General features: G+C 37.0%; 1 protein-coding gene across 1 annotated transcript in view; it reads right to left on the bottom strand.

Moving 5' to 3' along the window:
- PIK3C3 (phosphatidylinositol 3-kinase catalytic subunit type 3) overlaps window positions 1-15,056 on the bottom strand; it is a 68,586-nt gene that overhangs the window by 9,348 nt on the left and 44,182 nt on the right. The window contains exons 22-23 of the mRNA XM_058043811.1: window positions 14,172-14,340; window positions 7,909-7,999 (exon numbers count right to left, since the gene is read on the bottom strand). Coding sequence (XP_057899794.1) covers window positions 7,909-7,999; window positions 14,172-14,340 — 260 coding nt within the window. The remainder of the gene's footprint in view (window positions 1-7,908; window positions 8,000-14,171; window positions 14,341-15,056) is intronic.

Below are 15,056 nucleotides of genomic sequence, written 5' to 3'. Positions count from 1 at the left end.
AGACAGAGAACAATTAACAGCAAAAAAAAAAAAAAAAACAAAAAAGGAAAAAAATGTATTTAAAAAAAATTTTACTGTTTTGCCTAATAATTATTACAGTAGTTAGCATCCAATATTCATGTGGCAGAAATTGGCACTAAGTGCTTGGCTTAATCCTTATCACATTTCATCTTTTTCAGTAAATACTTTGCTCCTATTCCTGTTGCTTACAGTCCAAACAATGCACACCACAAACTATTCAGATGCTTTATTTGCATGAAAAACTTCATTTAAGAGACTATTCTGACAACAGTCTTTGTTTCCATGGGTTCAATTTGAACAAAATGTGCATTCTAAATAAGCCCGTGTAGGCTTCTCTAATTTTTTTTTTTAATAGAAGACAAGAAAGATGTTAGTGAATATCTGTAAACTGAACTTCTGTGAGAATTGGGGTTTCAGCCACTATGGTACTCAAAGATGATACTGTTCCAGCTAAGAATTTCATCATACTGGCCAAAAACTTACAATCAACTAGAGACTGATATAAAGCAACAAGAGCACAAGAGTATTCTCACACTTGGTTCATGTTTTGGTGTTTACTCCAACTTCTGTATTTTTTCAATATTTTGAAATTAATTAATATGCATGAAAAATCAACAGCCTAGAAACAAAAAACCTGGGTGTGCAGCTGCAGTGTCATTACCGAAATGGACAGCGAGAGGAACGTCTGCCGAAGCACAATCAGCTCAGTGGCAATGTGACACTTTTACAAAGCATAAACCTCCCTGGAGCAGTAAGAAAATAGTGCTGAAACAAAGAGCCTCTTATCAAGCAGAAGTGACTTTACTTCTCCTGTAAATTTCCTATTGGCATTAATAAACCTCTAGGAAGATTTCCTAGTACCACCTTTTAACAAATACTGCTGGTTTTGATATCCACTGCCTAAAAAGGCTTATCAAGCTCCAGCTTAGAAAGTCCTTTCCATTTCACTAACTTGGGAACTAACTCTCAATTATCCTTTGGCTGACTGGGGAGCACAGGGGAGGGGAAAAGCAGTGTAAGTTCCACTACAAGCCAGATGGATAAAAACTGAACAATTAGCTCAGGTTTAGAAACAAGGTAGCTCAGAAACTATCTGTACCTCCAGTCACATCTCTGCTTCAGCTTTTATACCTGTAGAATAAAAATAATTTACTTTGACATATTTAATGTTAAAGAAAAAAACATATCTGCTCTCTGTTTTTGCTAGCTTCCAAAAAAATTAGACTGACCGTTTTCTTATCAAGGGGGGTGAGCCCCCATCAGTGTAGGGTGCTCTCAGTACTACAGCCCACAGACAAACAACTTTCCTCTCTTATGATTTTATCCTTTTTTGTGTCTATCCAAAGGTAGTACCAAAATGAATGGGGGTTCTTTCACAAACAGCAGTTAAGCTCCTGCTTATGGGAGCCAGGTATTTCTGCTTTCTGTGCTCACAATAACCTCGCCTATAACGCAGCATCTTTGCAGCACCTTCTTTAATCAATGGACATCTGAAACAGAGCTCAGTCAATTAGACACTGTCCTTTAATGCCTGCTGAATCCTTTGTCTGCCAATGAATCATTGGTCCCTGATGATTTCTCATTTAAAGGTCAAATCTGCTATGAAGGACAGATAGAAACCATCTGGCTTTCCAGCAGAAAAATAAAAAGCTTTTTTTGTTAGGAGGTGACAATGCTGAATCCATTAGCCACATCTGAAGAGTGATGGTGCACCTCTTCCTTACGCAAAACTGGCTACATAATTGACTCCAGATTTTAGTCATTACTACTTAGAATTTATAGCAGTGGCTAATTTTACAATGCCCAACAATTAGCAATTAGCACTGCAGCTGTGCTGGAAATGGAAAAGCAAGGAGCAATGGCAGGGAAAAAAGTGAGTGTAGCGATATCTTCATTGTATTATTAGTTATGCATTGACAAGTCAATATAATGATTTCAGCCCAGTCTTTTTCCTGAAATCTGAGAAATGGAAAAGCATATGTGATGAGTGGAAAATTTAAAGGCAATTATCTCAGAGGCCAAAGAAAGGGAGACACAAACTGAAGAGAATACTCTGCTACTTTTCAATTTAATTCCATTTTGTGACATTTTTGAGTCAGGTTTTCAGAAAAGCCTAAATCAGAGATTGGCAGTAGGAGATGGTGCCATGAACCATGAGATGAAGCACACTATACTGAAAGCTTTCATTATAAATAATATGAAGAAGACAAAAGAAGATGAAAGGATCAAACAGACAACTAATTTTAAGCTTTGTAGTTACTTTTTTTTGGTCAAAACTGACAAGCTTTTTACCATAAAACTAAACACCAAGAATCTGAAAAGGGTTTCTCCAGGTTTGAGGGTGGAGACAAATTTCGTGCAGTTGGTAATCCCTGTTTTCCGGGTTTTCCTATGGGGAAAGTAGTGATCAATACCGGAGTGAGGGAAGTGAATCAGTACCACAAGCTGTTCTTCCCACTGGGAAGTCCTAACCTATTTTTCTATAAATGCCAGGTAAACTCACTGAGTGAGACTGTGTATATCCACTGCAAGCAGACAGTTGGTTCATAAACCAATTTTCCATATGATCTTCAAGAACAGTTGTGAAACTTCAAACAGAGCTTTGTTTGTTTTCAGGTCAATGCTGACTCACTTATTTTCAGTCCAATTTGAATTGTGAGAATGCATGATTAAGGTCAGCACTGATTTAATGTCTGAAAAAAAATGCTATGCATAGCAAGTCAGAACGTACTGCCAAATTCTGATGTGCTCTAAATCTATATATTCAGGTGAAGCCATAAGGAGTTTCTGTTTCTTTTCATGCTAGCAGGAAAAAAATTATCCTCATTTCCATCTTTCTCTGCTAAGTACATGAGTAGTTTGCTCTCTTTTGTACAAGAAGATTGTTAAAGCTCCTTCAGGGAGGACAGGAACAGAGCACCCAGATGTGATTACACCATCCTGCGCCAATAAACCGCGTAAATGAGGTGCAGTCTATACTTATTTTACAGAATGTTGTATATGACAAAAGCTACTCTTCCAATTTTGCCTTCCCTCAATCGGTGTTTCTCCCAAGACATTTCATAACTTTTGGACAGAAACAATGCTTGGACAATATACCTTCTGTTAGATTTTAAGCTTGATTATACAATTGCATTCTGTCAGCGAGCTCCCTGGGATGTTCCACAGTTATTAGATGGTAGAGGATAATTTGGGAAAAAAAACCCCAAAACAGTCTGCCTTTGTTCCTCAGATTAGTAGTTATAGTTTTTAGGAATATTTTCCACACTCACATTTTTCTAGAAAGTCTCATTCAACATATCAGTATGAAATTCTTAAAAGAAAAAGCAATCAAATCATCCAAGGCCTCACAGAAGAGGACATGTTTCACTGAAGTTTCCTTATGATCTTACTTGGTTTCCTTCTATGATTAAAAGTATGAAACTCCTTCCAACATCTCTTAACTGTGGTCACTAATAAGCATCCCATTATCAAGCACCAATACACTACGAGAAATGACAAGACACAATACAACAAATAAAGACATGGAAAATAGAAGTAGTGTTCTTCATTTTATTTCAACTTATTTTATTCCAGCCATCACTACCATATGGCAGGTGCAAATTTTAGTTTTATTTAGAATATGTGCATGCTTACTAAAATCAAACCTTCATTCTGGCTCTAAGGCCACACAGATTATCTGCTGAAAGTTTAGAAAAGGGGAACACAAAAATTATTTCTGAATGCAGTTTTTACACCCTTCTGTAACCAGCAGGCAGACATTTCCTGCAAAGCACCTTCCTGCCTTCTGGTGGGACAGGATATCCCTTTGTGACAGACAAAGACAAAGATTGGACTGGGAGTTCAGCTACCATCTAACATGGCAATGCTTTCACTTTGAGGAAGCAAAATTGTGGCCATTAAAGAAAAGTCTTTCTTTAGAAATAACCTTTAGAATGATTCATGCCTACTCCATAACAGCAGTATAGCTACACCTACTGAAAAGTTCCAGTATCAAAGATCTTTATGCCAAACAAATTGTTTGACAAAATAATTGCAGTGTAGTATTTCAACAGGCATTATAAAATACACAATATATATACTACTTCAGTAAGCATTCCACTGTGTTACAAAAAAGGAAGTTACTCTCCTTGCAGTTTAATCATCAAACTAGTATTCAGACTAATCCAAACTGAAATACAGGTAAGCTACCTTGTTACCTGTAAGCCCAGAGCCTGACTGGCTCCAGGCCCCTAAAGCAAAAGAAGGGCTCTACAGGAAAGTGAGCACAAGTGCTGCGAGGAAATGCTGGCTATGAACTTCACCTCTACTCTTCACCAGGGCACCTTCTTAAAAACAGAAACATTTGTAAATCTCCAACTTTGTCTTCTGTGAAAGTGATACCCTGGTTGAAATGGCTATTGACTTGCCTCACACATCAAAGGTAACTTAATTTTGCAGGTCAGTCCAAAATGGATCTTTACCTAATTTGAGTCTGTTGAAATATATATAGATTTTTTGTTAAAGCTTTAAGGAAAAAAATAAAAATCAATGGAGATGCTGAAAGCATTTATTCAATTTTTCTACAACAAGGTACAGTATTACCTTGTTGAACAACTGAATCAACTTGCCACTCACCCCAAGAGAAGCAAGGCACATTGTTCCTGTTTCTATTAGTTCTAATAAAGCTTATACCTGATTTCAGGTGGGCTAATGGGTATTTAATACTCCAAACAAGTTTTCTAGCACATTATTAAAAAAAAAAAGCCAAACAACAATGACCTCTTTACTGTTATACAACAGGTTAAGATGATTGTGATCCTAGTCTATTTAAAGCTATTCCTGGTTTATCTTTTTAAAATAGAGAAATGAAAAATTGAGAACTAAAGAAAAAAATTGCTTTCACAGGAGCTTTGAACATTGTCATAAGCATCCAGCAGATCATAATAACAAACAACTGCTTAATGGGAGGCTCCTCTGCTTACCCACTCTTTAGGGATCCTGGGATGTTATCTATTTTTGCACAAATTTAAGGAGTGCATTTAAAGGACAACTTTGAACCAAAATTACCAAACTGTCAACAGGATTCAGAAACAGCTGAACTGTCAGAAAAACCCAAAAGTTTATATAAGATAACAAAACTTGAGAGAGCTAAACAATTTAGCTGTCTTCCTGACAATACCTTACTGTGCGTGTTTTGTTTTTGTTTTTTTTTTTTTTTTTTTAAGGAACCAGCACACTCTAAAATAACTTAAAAGAACCCAGGGAAGTAGAATCTTTCCTTCTCAAAGTGATTTGCATTCCTTATCAGAAACATTTGCCTTCCTGCTTCAGTTCTGTCTGCTTTCACATTTTAAAGCCTCTGTGAATGGACAGCCTACAATCTCCCATGAGGGTAAAAGTCACAGTTCACTGAGCTGCACCACTGTCAGAGCGCAGGATCCTAATAACTAATTGCTGCATTTAATCTAACAGTGATCTGTCACGTAACAACTAAGCTCGTGTTCTTTTCATGCAATGAAAGCGCTGTTATTTCTACTTTGTAATGGAATTTAGAGACAACCACATGTATCTAATTCAGAGCTCAGGTGGTCAGAGTGTGCGCTGGTAATGACACAGTTGTGGGTTTGATCCCACGTGGATCACTCACTTAACAGCTGGACTTCATAATCCCTGTGGGTCCTTTCCAACCCAGAATACTCTGTGATTCTGAATTTCCTTTTAGATTTTGCTGCCTTGCATGATCTACAGATGTATGCAATACTGTTATGCTTCACATAATCTTGGTTTTTAATTATTGTACATAAGTGAACTGTAACATACTTCTCAGCTGTACAACAGACCTTCTGGCTTTCAATTCTGTACCTTGATTTGTTAAGTCAATAAAATTATATTGGGAATTTACAGTAAGTAGAAGAGTTTTAGAAGAGTCTGAAATACTAACTATTGCTATATTAAAATCATTCTTTACAAGTATTTCACAGAACTCAACATTATATTATCATTAATTAGTGAAAGCATATACCCTTGGACAGCATTTCTAGAGAGTTTTCCGCCAAAAATGCAACACCAAGATGCTATTAAGAAACAAGGATATTGCATGTTGATAAGAAGCAAGCATAAGAAGACTCTTAGTAAAAAATATCAGAGCTCACAAGAACTGATTCAAGGCAAGGATGAACAACACTGTCACACAAGCAGTGTCCTAGTGGAAGTGGCCCATGGCAGGGAGATGGAATAAGATCATCTTTAAAATCTCTTCCAGCCCAAGCCATTCTGCGATTCTGTGATCAAAGGACTGGGAACTCTAGACCAGTGATAAGTAAGATTAAAATGCATCATAAGTCTCAAACTTACTGGTGCAAACATCAAAGAAACCAGCACTTCTGAAGTTCAGTGAAACCACTGGTTTGAGCTCCTGATGACTGTTTCAGTCAAGCACAAACTTACCCCAAATTAGCCCCATTCTACCTTCAAATTTTACTAGATTTATGGTGCATTTATCAGTAGACTTTGCAATCTAAAAGATCTTCCCCCTCCTTACTGTATCACTCATGTTTCCAAAGGGTAGACAGAGCCAAATACATCTTCTTTATAAAGATTAAATTCTTAAGACAGAACTAGCATTCTGTTGGGAAGGTCTCTTCCTTGCAAAGAAGGTATCTGTACAAAAGCGTAGTTACTTCCAGAACTTGGAAGGTATTGAACCATTTCAGTTGCTTACTTCAGGCTTTTATCTCCCAAGTTCTATGTAAGTAACCTACCCAATCTGTAGGGCATTTAGGGACAGAGGTGAGGTTCAAGTATCAAGTATTAATAAGCAGAAATAATTTGCTGTCATTTTCTCAGGAAAACAGTTGAGTGGAGGGAACACTGTCATCTTTACCACAAAACACAGCACTTGTGACTAGCTCAGCTTCCTGGATATGAAACTGAACAGCTGCAAGAACTCTTTGTATTGATTTGAAACCAAGAAACTCTAAATAAAATGCCTGGATCCTTGAAGAGAAAAGGAAAAATCTGTGCAAGTCACAATTTAGTTTTCTTTAAGGAAATTATATTAGAACATGAAATATTTATTTGAACATTCTGAATCTCTGCTAAAATAACTTCTTGAAAACAGTGAAGAACAGCCTATCTGAGAGACAATCCACAGCTTGAATAAAAATTACAGTGAACTAATTTCCATTGGACACACAGGCTCCACAAAGTCTTTTGGAGAATTAAAACAGATAGCCCTTCACTATAAATCAGATTATAAAAAAAACCAGCATTTGTCTAAAATGTAAGTGTAATGAAATCCAGATGGAGATGTATCCTGTATTTTTCATGTCAACTATTGCTCCAACACCAGATGGAGAAGAATGACTTGAGCTGGTATAAAGGACAAAGTTAGAATTACAGGACAAAAGTCTGCCTTCCCAAGAAACAAAAATTTCTCATTCATGAAGATATACCAGCCTACTGGTTTTAGACCTTCAGTATACTGGTTTTTTAACTAGAAGAAGACTGTTTTTATAAAACCATCCATGTCTTAAAGGTTTCTAGACTAGCTGGGACAATCTTTCATGATACAGTCAGTGTTGACTGCTTCACTTCTAAGTTTGATAAGGTGGAAACAACACTCTTCTTAGCTAAAGTTCCCACTGGAACAGGGTGCTGGAGCAGAGTGTGCAGCATTACAGGGATGATGAAAAGGCATTCTGTATTCACAGGCACATGTGCTAAGTGTTCTCCAAGTACACTCTCCTATCTTTAACTTCAGTGAAGAAAGGAATTGCTAAAGGCTTATAAAACAGGAGCAAGTATTTTCAGGTGAGACACAAATAAGTCATCATCACAAGTGACTGAAAATTTTGTAATGAGATGTCCTGGGTCACTGAAAGACAATGAAAGCGCCACAATTACCTTTTTTACAGTCTTGTCAGGTTCAAGAGCAATATCTGGAATGTTGGCATCCACCATGAGGGAAAATAAATTCAAGATCAAGTTGGAATACCTAAGTAGAAGAGCAAATTAAGTAAAACATCTTGTAAACTGTACAAAAGACATTTTGTAAACAATTTAAGAACTCATCATCATCATCTTACAAAGAACTGTTAATGCTTCAGAGATCCATTTTTAGTACGAATTGAAAGAATTTATGTTAAAGAACACGAGATACTGACACACACTATCAAAGTTTAAACTTCAAAATCTCTTAAACTGCCAAAACGGAATAAAATGCTCTGATCTTGTTACAGTTTTCTAAAATCATCAGAACATTTACTTAGAGACACATGAAATATAAACTATGATTTAATGTATTTTAAGTTATAATGCCATTTTCTACCTCTTTTAGGATAAACATATGCTAGAATACTGATGCAAATGTTATTTTTTATTATTAAGTGATACAGCAGCATGATATTTATTCAAACAGGTGAAGTCTTCATAAGTACAAAAAATTATTTTTCCAATCACTGCAAGGGCTTTTGACATAATGAGTTAAATATTCAACCAAATCCAAGTCTTCAGTTCCTCAATTAAGCTCCAGCAATAATGGTAGCACAGTACACTTAGGAAGTACAAATACAAATGTCATCTATAACCATTAAAAGACAAATCAGAGAACAGTTTTCGGCTTTAAAATGGTTTTGGAAACATTCATGAGTATTTGTTTTAAAGAACACCATTTTGCCCTTGCAGAAAATTAGCTGTCAGTTTCTTTTTTAGAGGATAACTTTCAAGCTGTTCAGCAAAAACTAGAACTCCCCTTCCTCTGCAAAAAGATCTAATTCCCTTTAAGATACAAAACATGTCACCGACTTCACCAATTGAAATATTGCTTTGCTAAGAGAACCAGGAGCTTCACAGTTGAGAGCAAACGAATTCTTAGCAGCAAAACTTGTTTATTAGGAACCTGCTGAATATATATCAGCTGACAATTGCAAGGAGTGCAAAGTATTTCAGCTAAACAAAACGTCTGCTTCACAGCTGTATTTTACAAAGTAAATACTGCTCAAAAAAGACATCTCTCTAGATAAACTTAGTTCCAACAAAACCACTTGACACTTTATTATTATCTGGAACTAACACTACCTAATACATTCCAATATAAGTTTTAAAACATTATAAGAAAAGCACTAAAATCAACTGTTTGGCTAGAAATCCTCAGTGTCTTATTTCTTTCAGAAGTTTTACTTCACTTCCCCAAGGGCAGAGAGCTGGAGTCAGGAAAATTACTTTTATGGCAAATTAAAAGAAAAGAAGGAAAGTTAACTCTACCATTTTGTTTCAGGTCTGGCTAAGAAATATGGCAGTCAGGTTGCTCTGCTCCTAGGAACAGATACCACAGATTTTAATCAATTTTTCTTCCACTTGCCTGAAACTAGATTTCCTTTAACACATACTTAAATGTTACAGGCACATGCTCTCAAGTCTCCTCCTAGATTACTGGTACCTTCTGTCAGTAGTTTTCCCTTCAAACTGACAGAGAATCCACAGTCTCAGAGTCCCTTTTGCTCTTCAACCACGCAGAGGATAACAGCTTATAAGCACTACAGGTTATTGGAGCTATTTATGTGATGGAGGCTTGTAAAAAAAGATTTTAAAGGTCTAGGGATCATTGTTAGATGCCAGTTAAGAGACAGTTCTGTTCCATACAATGAAGTCTTGTGATTCTTGAGGAATAAGATCACCCAAAGATACTCATTTGGGGGGAAAAAACATCAAGAAAAGGTAATCTGCAGGGGGACTATGGAGTGGAAAAAACCATTAAAAATTAAGGAAAAATTGCTCACTATAGTATTTGCAGATCTGTTCTCTGCCCCTCACCCCAACATTTCGATAACTCAGTAATCAACTGCAAACCTTCTTACAGGCAACATCATTGTAATCCATGAAGATTACAGCTGGGGAATTGACAGCCCAAACTCATCTAAGAGGAGAGATTTTGCTGAATCACCTGAGTTAGGAGCCTGACTTGTAAAAAAACAAACACTGTTATCAAGCAAGGTATATCACTCATCTTTGACATCTACATTACAAAGGCCCCTGGAATGGCTGACATCCATCCACAGCCAGAACAAAATCTGAGCCAGGTCATCCTAGTTTTAAGGAGGTTTAAGGAAGTACCTAAACTAAAATCTAAATCCTTCTCACATTACTCTTTGCTTTCTTCAAACTCAGTACAAATTAACTTATAAAATCAATAAGGATTCAACTGCACTGAAGGTTGATTAACTTCTGTTTTGAACATGAAGTACTGTTAAAGAAATTCAACATGAAAATCCTACTTCTACATAGAAAAGGTCTCATGTATGAAGAAACGAATCCACTTCAGACAAAAGGTCAATTCTCATTACTATGTTTTCTGAGACCAGTAACTTTTGTTTTAAAGTAATTAATATCTCAAACATCGGCTTGATCCTAAGCATTCCTCTATTTATTTTTTCAATATTTACCAGACCCTTTGCATATAGATGTCCTAAACCAATCAAATATTTAGGGCGTTGGCTTTGCAATACTCTACCAAATACGAAGCTACAGACACTCACTATAAAAACAAGGACAGGAAGGTATATAGTCATCTGCAGTCCCAAACCAAGGCCCTGCTGATCTTAGTCAATAAGTCAAAATTCCTAAGTTTAAAATGCCTTAAGGATGCTACCTTTCTTTCAGTGGAACATGGGACCCCCCATGACAAAATTATCTTCTCAAGAGCATGAATATTACCTAATCATTGTCATGTCATAGTTAGCTGTAATAAATTATGGCATTTATTCTTCCCAAAGTATTTCCTTGCAGTCCAAACTCAGTGAATATGGACCTGATCCTACCCAGGTTCACTTCTGTTCTTCTCTCTTCATCGAATCCCAGCTTTTAGAACACTCTCCAGACACTGCACTACAATCTTTCCAAAGGAGCAGCACTTCCCAAGGGCCATCACAGCTTTCCTTTTATTGCACAGTGTTTCCATTCAGATCTGGACTGCAGCCTCAGTCACTAAACAAAGAACAGACTGGGGAAAAACTACTCCAGCCAATTAAACTACCTCACCCACACAGAAAAAAAAAAATCTCAGCCCAAACTACAGCTTCTGTCTGTACTCCAACTTACCGACTACTCCTCTGCCCTTTCCTATGCCCAGTAACTCAAACTGAACACACCTTCTCACAGGATTAATGCAGGGGAAATCCTTACCTGGAAGGAACAAAACAATGTAGAGCCATTTTCACTCTGGAAAAAAATCTGAAATGCTCTGACTGATACCTTGCTGTCATAAATTGCCCAGAGAGGGTGCAGAGTCTGCCCCAGCAGAGATATTCCAGAACATTCAGAACATAACCCTGTGCCATGTGCTCTGGGATGACCCTCCATGAGGAGGGAGGTGGGACTCTGTCGGTTTCCATGTTTCTCTTTGCTGATTTATGACCGGAGATAGCTCAGGGATGCCACTTGTTTGGTTTCTCGGCTGTTTAGGTGGCCTGGAAAGGCCCAGAGTGGCCTTGGACAGCCCGGCGCTTCAAAGGACAAGGAGAGACTTCTGATCTTGTCTTGGTCTCGGTGTTTATTAATTGTTTATCTAAAAGATTTTCTTTCAGCCCAACAGAGGTCTGCACAGTAAGTCAGCCATGGGCACACTCTGCAACCCCCGGGGCGGTCACTTATCTTTATACCCGAAGTTATGTATACAATATTTATAATTTTTCCCCAATACCTTCTACCCTTATTAACCGGTGCACTTCTAGTAAAGACCAATCCCAAAGTGCCACCATTACCACAGAAGATGGAGGCCAAGAAGAAGAAGGACAGGACACGCCCCAATTCCTCCATCTTACTTCTCTAGACCCCCCTGTACAGAAATCCTAAACCCTGTGTTTTATACTCTAACTAACTTATCCCTTCACCATTCACCCAGTGAAATCCTCCCAGTCCTCATACAGGTGTCGTCTCCTGTGTAGGATCAAAGTCCTGCCACCAGACACTTCTGGCAACATTCCAGGACTCCCGAGCCCCCCAACGGTGGTCTCGGTCACTCTACACCTTCATCCTGAGGTGCTGAGATCCCACGGGACTCATGAACCATTTTGTCATACTGTGGAACCTGCTGAAGATGTGTAAGCAGGAAATTCTTGATGGAAAGGAAATGCTGACATGTAGCAGGATTTAAACATCTTTAAACAGGCTCAACATGTATAACGAAAGCAAAAGAGGCTGCTACAGCCCAAGTCCTGCTGACAGCCGCAATTTGCCCTGCAACACATTCACAGCGCAGCAGCTGCTCCTTCACTACAGCACTGCTGACAAAGACACTTGACTGATTACACTATTACTAAGAAAGCAGAAAGCATCTCCTTATTCCTACTCCCTAAGAAAATCCCCAAACTAAAGAACATACAGTAAGGATCATATGCCAAACTGCTTACAACCAGAAACAATGGACGAAACTATTCCTTCACTTGTAACTTTAAAATTCCTTGTATTTTTCTTTTAATTATGCAACATCCACTCCACTAGGAATCCTGATATGCCAAGATACAGTACTTGAAATATTTAGAGAATTAGTTATTCCTCAGGGAAATAAAGAACTAAAATAAAGCATAATCTGATGGAGATGACAGAGTTTGCATTTTGTCTTAGCTATCAGAGGTTATGATTTCATACTATTTGGCCAGAAAATCTGTCCGTGAATGGGTTTTTGTCAATATGCAGATCTGCTAGAACTAAAGTGTTCCACAACCAATTATTCTTTTTTAACAAGTAATCTTAATTATTTTTAGTTCTAGCTGCTTAAAATAATTGTTGCAGTAATTTTAATATTATCATACAGTATTGTTGTTGAAAGCCTTAAGGGTATTTATCTAGAACCACGTAAAAATATTTTCCAATAAAATGAGCAAATATCGGCAATACTATAATTACAATTCCAGACATTAAAAATAAAACCATCTTGATTTACAGTTTAGTTCTATACACAAATTACCATTATACTACACACATTTAATGATGAGCCTTGTAGCATATCATTACATAAATTAATTCAATGAATAATCCTTCATTGACACAACAGACCTTTCCACTGAAACAGCTAGGTTTAAACAAAAACAACTCAAGTATATGACAAATAAATACAGCATTACAAAACAGTTTTAAGCAAAGTTCAGAAGTTGGACTGTTCTCTGAAGCCACAAATATTGCTTGCTGACAACATGCCACTATTTTTTTAAATTGTTGAATGGCTTTTTAACACATTAATAACTTCAGTTCCTAGACCAATTCCTTAATCTTCCTCCTTTTATCAACTGAAGAACTACCTGCAGCATTTTATTTTGTAACACTGGCTGCTTTCCATATTCCAGGCACTTTTCACATAAGCTTACCATATTAACAATTTCTTACACATACTTGAAAGTTTCCATTAGGTCATCTTTGAAATTAAAATGAAAATCTTTCCTCTTCATTGAAGATGTGCTAAATCCCTAGACAGACCAGGAGTGCTTACCTGTCCTCTCTTCAAACAGAACAAAAATGAGCTACTTGGCTCAGAAAGTTAATGGGTAAGTAATATAGTCACTGCAAAAAAATGAAACTGATTCTAAATGTAAAAGAAAGATCTGTTGGTTCACAGACACCAGAGTCTAAAGAGTTTTTAGCTGCCACAATTCTGGGTATTTAAAGAAATTTCAAACATGCTTGATTGTCACTACAAGTTGCTAATTTTTGTCCCACAGGAGCTGAACTGAACTAAGCATATGTGTGTGTCATCTTCAAGCCAAAGAATTTGATCATCACTAATTTAAACTGGAGGAGAATCAAGCAGCAAATGAGTAATGACTTAAATTAAAATGACAGTTCCTTGATCATCAATAATCAGAGGAAAAGAAGCTTAAGGGCAAAAACATACCCCAAAAGAAATATAATTTAATAACGCATTTGAGTTATGAAATGAAGCTATTTAAGTTATTAAACAAGCAAAATTGAGGGCTTTAACTTGAACAATTACATTCACCCTCCACATTACACCAACACTGTGATGTTTTCATTCCTTTGTTTCATACAAATGCTTGTGCTCTCGTTTAAACAAGCTTTGAATTTCCAACAGAAACATTTCAACAATTCATTCACTGGTGTCCTCTCCTGCTTTAGGGTGGCTCTCGAGGGCTGTGCCACAAGCCCAGTGCTGTTACCTGCGGAGGTGGAGAAAGGCTGTGTAGCACTGCTTGCGGAACTCCTGGTACTGCTCACTCTGGGTGCCTCCCATGCCTTCCACCATCTCCTTGTTCAGCTTCATCGGGGGAGGAAGGGGCTTGGGGTCCCGGCCCAAAATATAACCAAAGTCAATGTGAAACAGTTTACCTGTAGAAGAAGGAAAGACAAACACTGTGCATAATAAAAGTTCTTGGTGCAAATCTTAGAAAAATAGAATTATTAAGAAGATAGCAAGCAGCTCCCAGAAAGTTTTCTGTAAGGTTTATAACAGTATATGTTTTATCTTCAGCTGTTAACTGGAAATTATGGTTTTAAAGGAAAAAAGCTGATTTAAAATTCAAGCTTTTTTGATTTTTAAACAAGTGGAGAATATTCACAAAGACTGTATCAATACTGAAACTGGTTAGTAGATACTAAATGCACAGTTTACATAATAGATACTACTAATTCTTAACACCTTTATAATTTGTTAGCAAATTCAAACATTAATACTTAAAGCAGTGCCATGTGTGTTGCGCATTGTCATGAAATACGGTAAATTTAACATACAACTAATATAACAAAGAAAAGGTAAGACTCATAATCCTATAAACAACCTTTCAAAGCCACTGAACACCAAACATGAGTTCAATGCTGTTTCAAAAGTCTTTTGAGTTGTTCAAGTAGAGTCAAAAATTATCAGTGGTTTTGAAATACACTGAAGAAACATCACTCCAACTTTAAATCTGAAACTGGATTTCAAATCCACCATAAAGTTTGTCATACCCTTTTTCAGTACTAACATGAATTGCCTCACTTTATCACTATGTTTCCATTCCCAGTTCAAGTAATTGCATTTAGAACACTTCTGCAGCATTAACAAA

Source organism: Melospiza georgiana, chromosome Z (genome assembly GCF_028018845.1).
Source record: "Melospiza georgiana isolate bMelGeo1 chromosome Z, bMelGeo1.pri, whole genome shotgun sequence".
NCBI classification, from domain to species: domain Eukaryota; kingdom Metazoa; phylum Chordata; class Aves; order Passeriformes; family Passerellidae; genus Melospiza; species Melospiza georgiana.
This window is presented reverse-complemented; position numbering and strand designations above follow the sequence as displayed.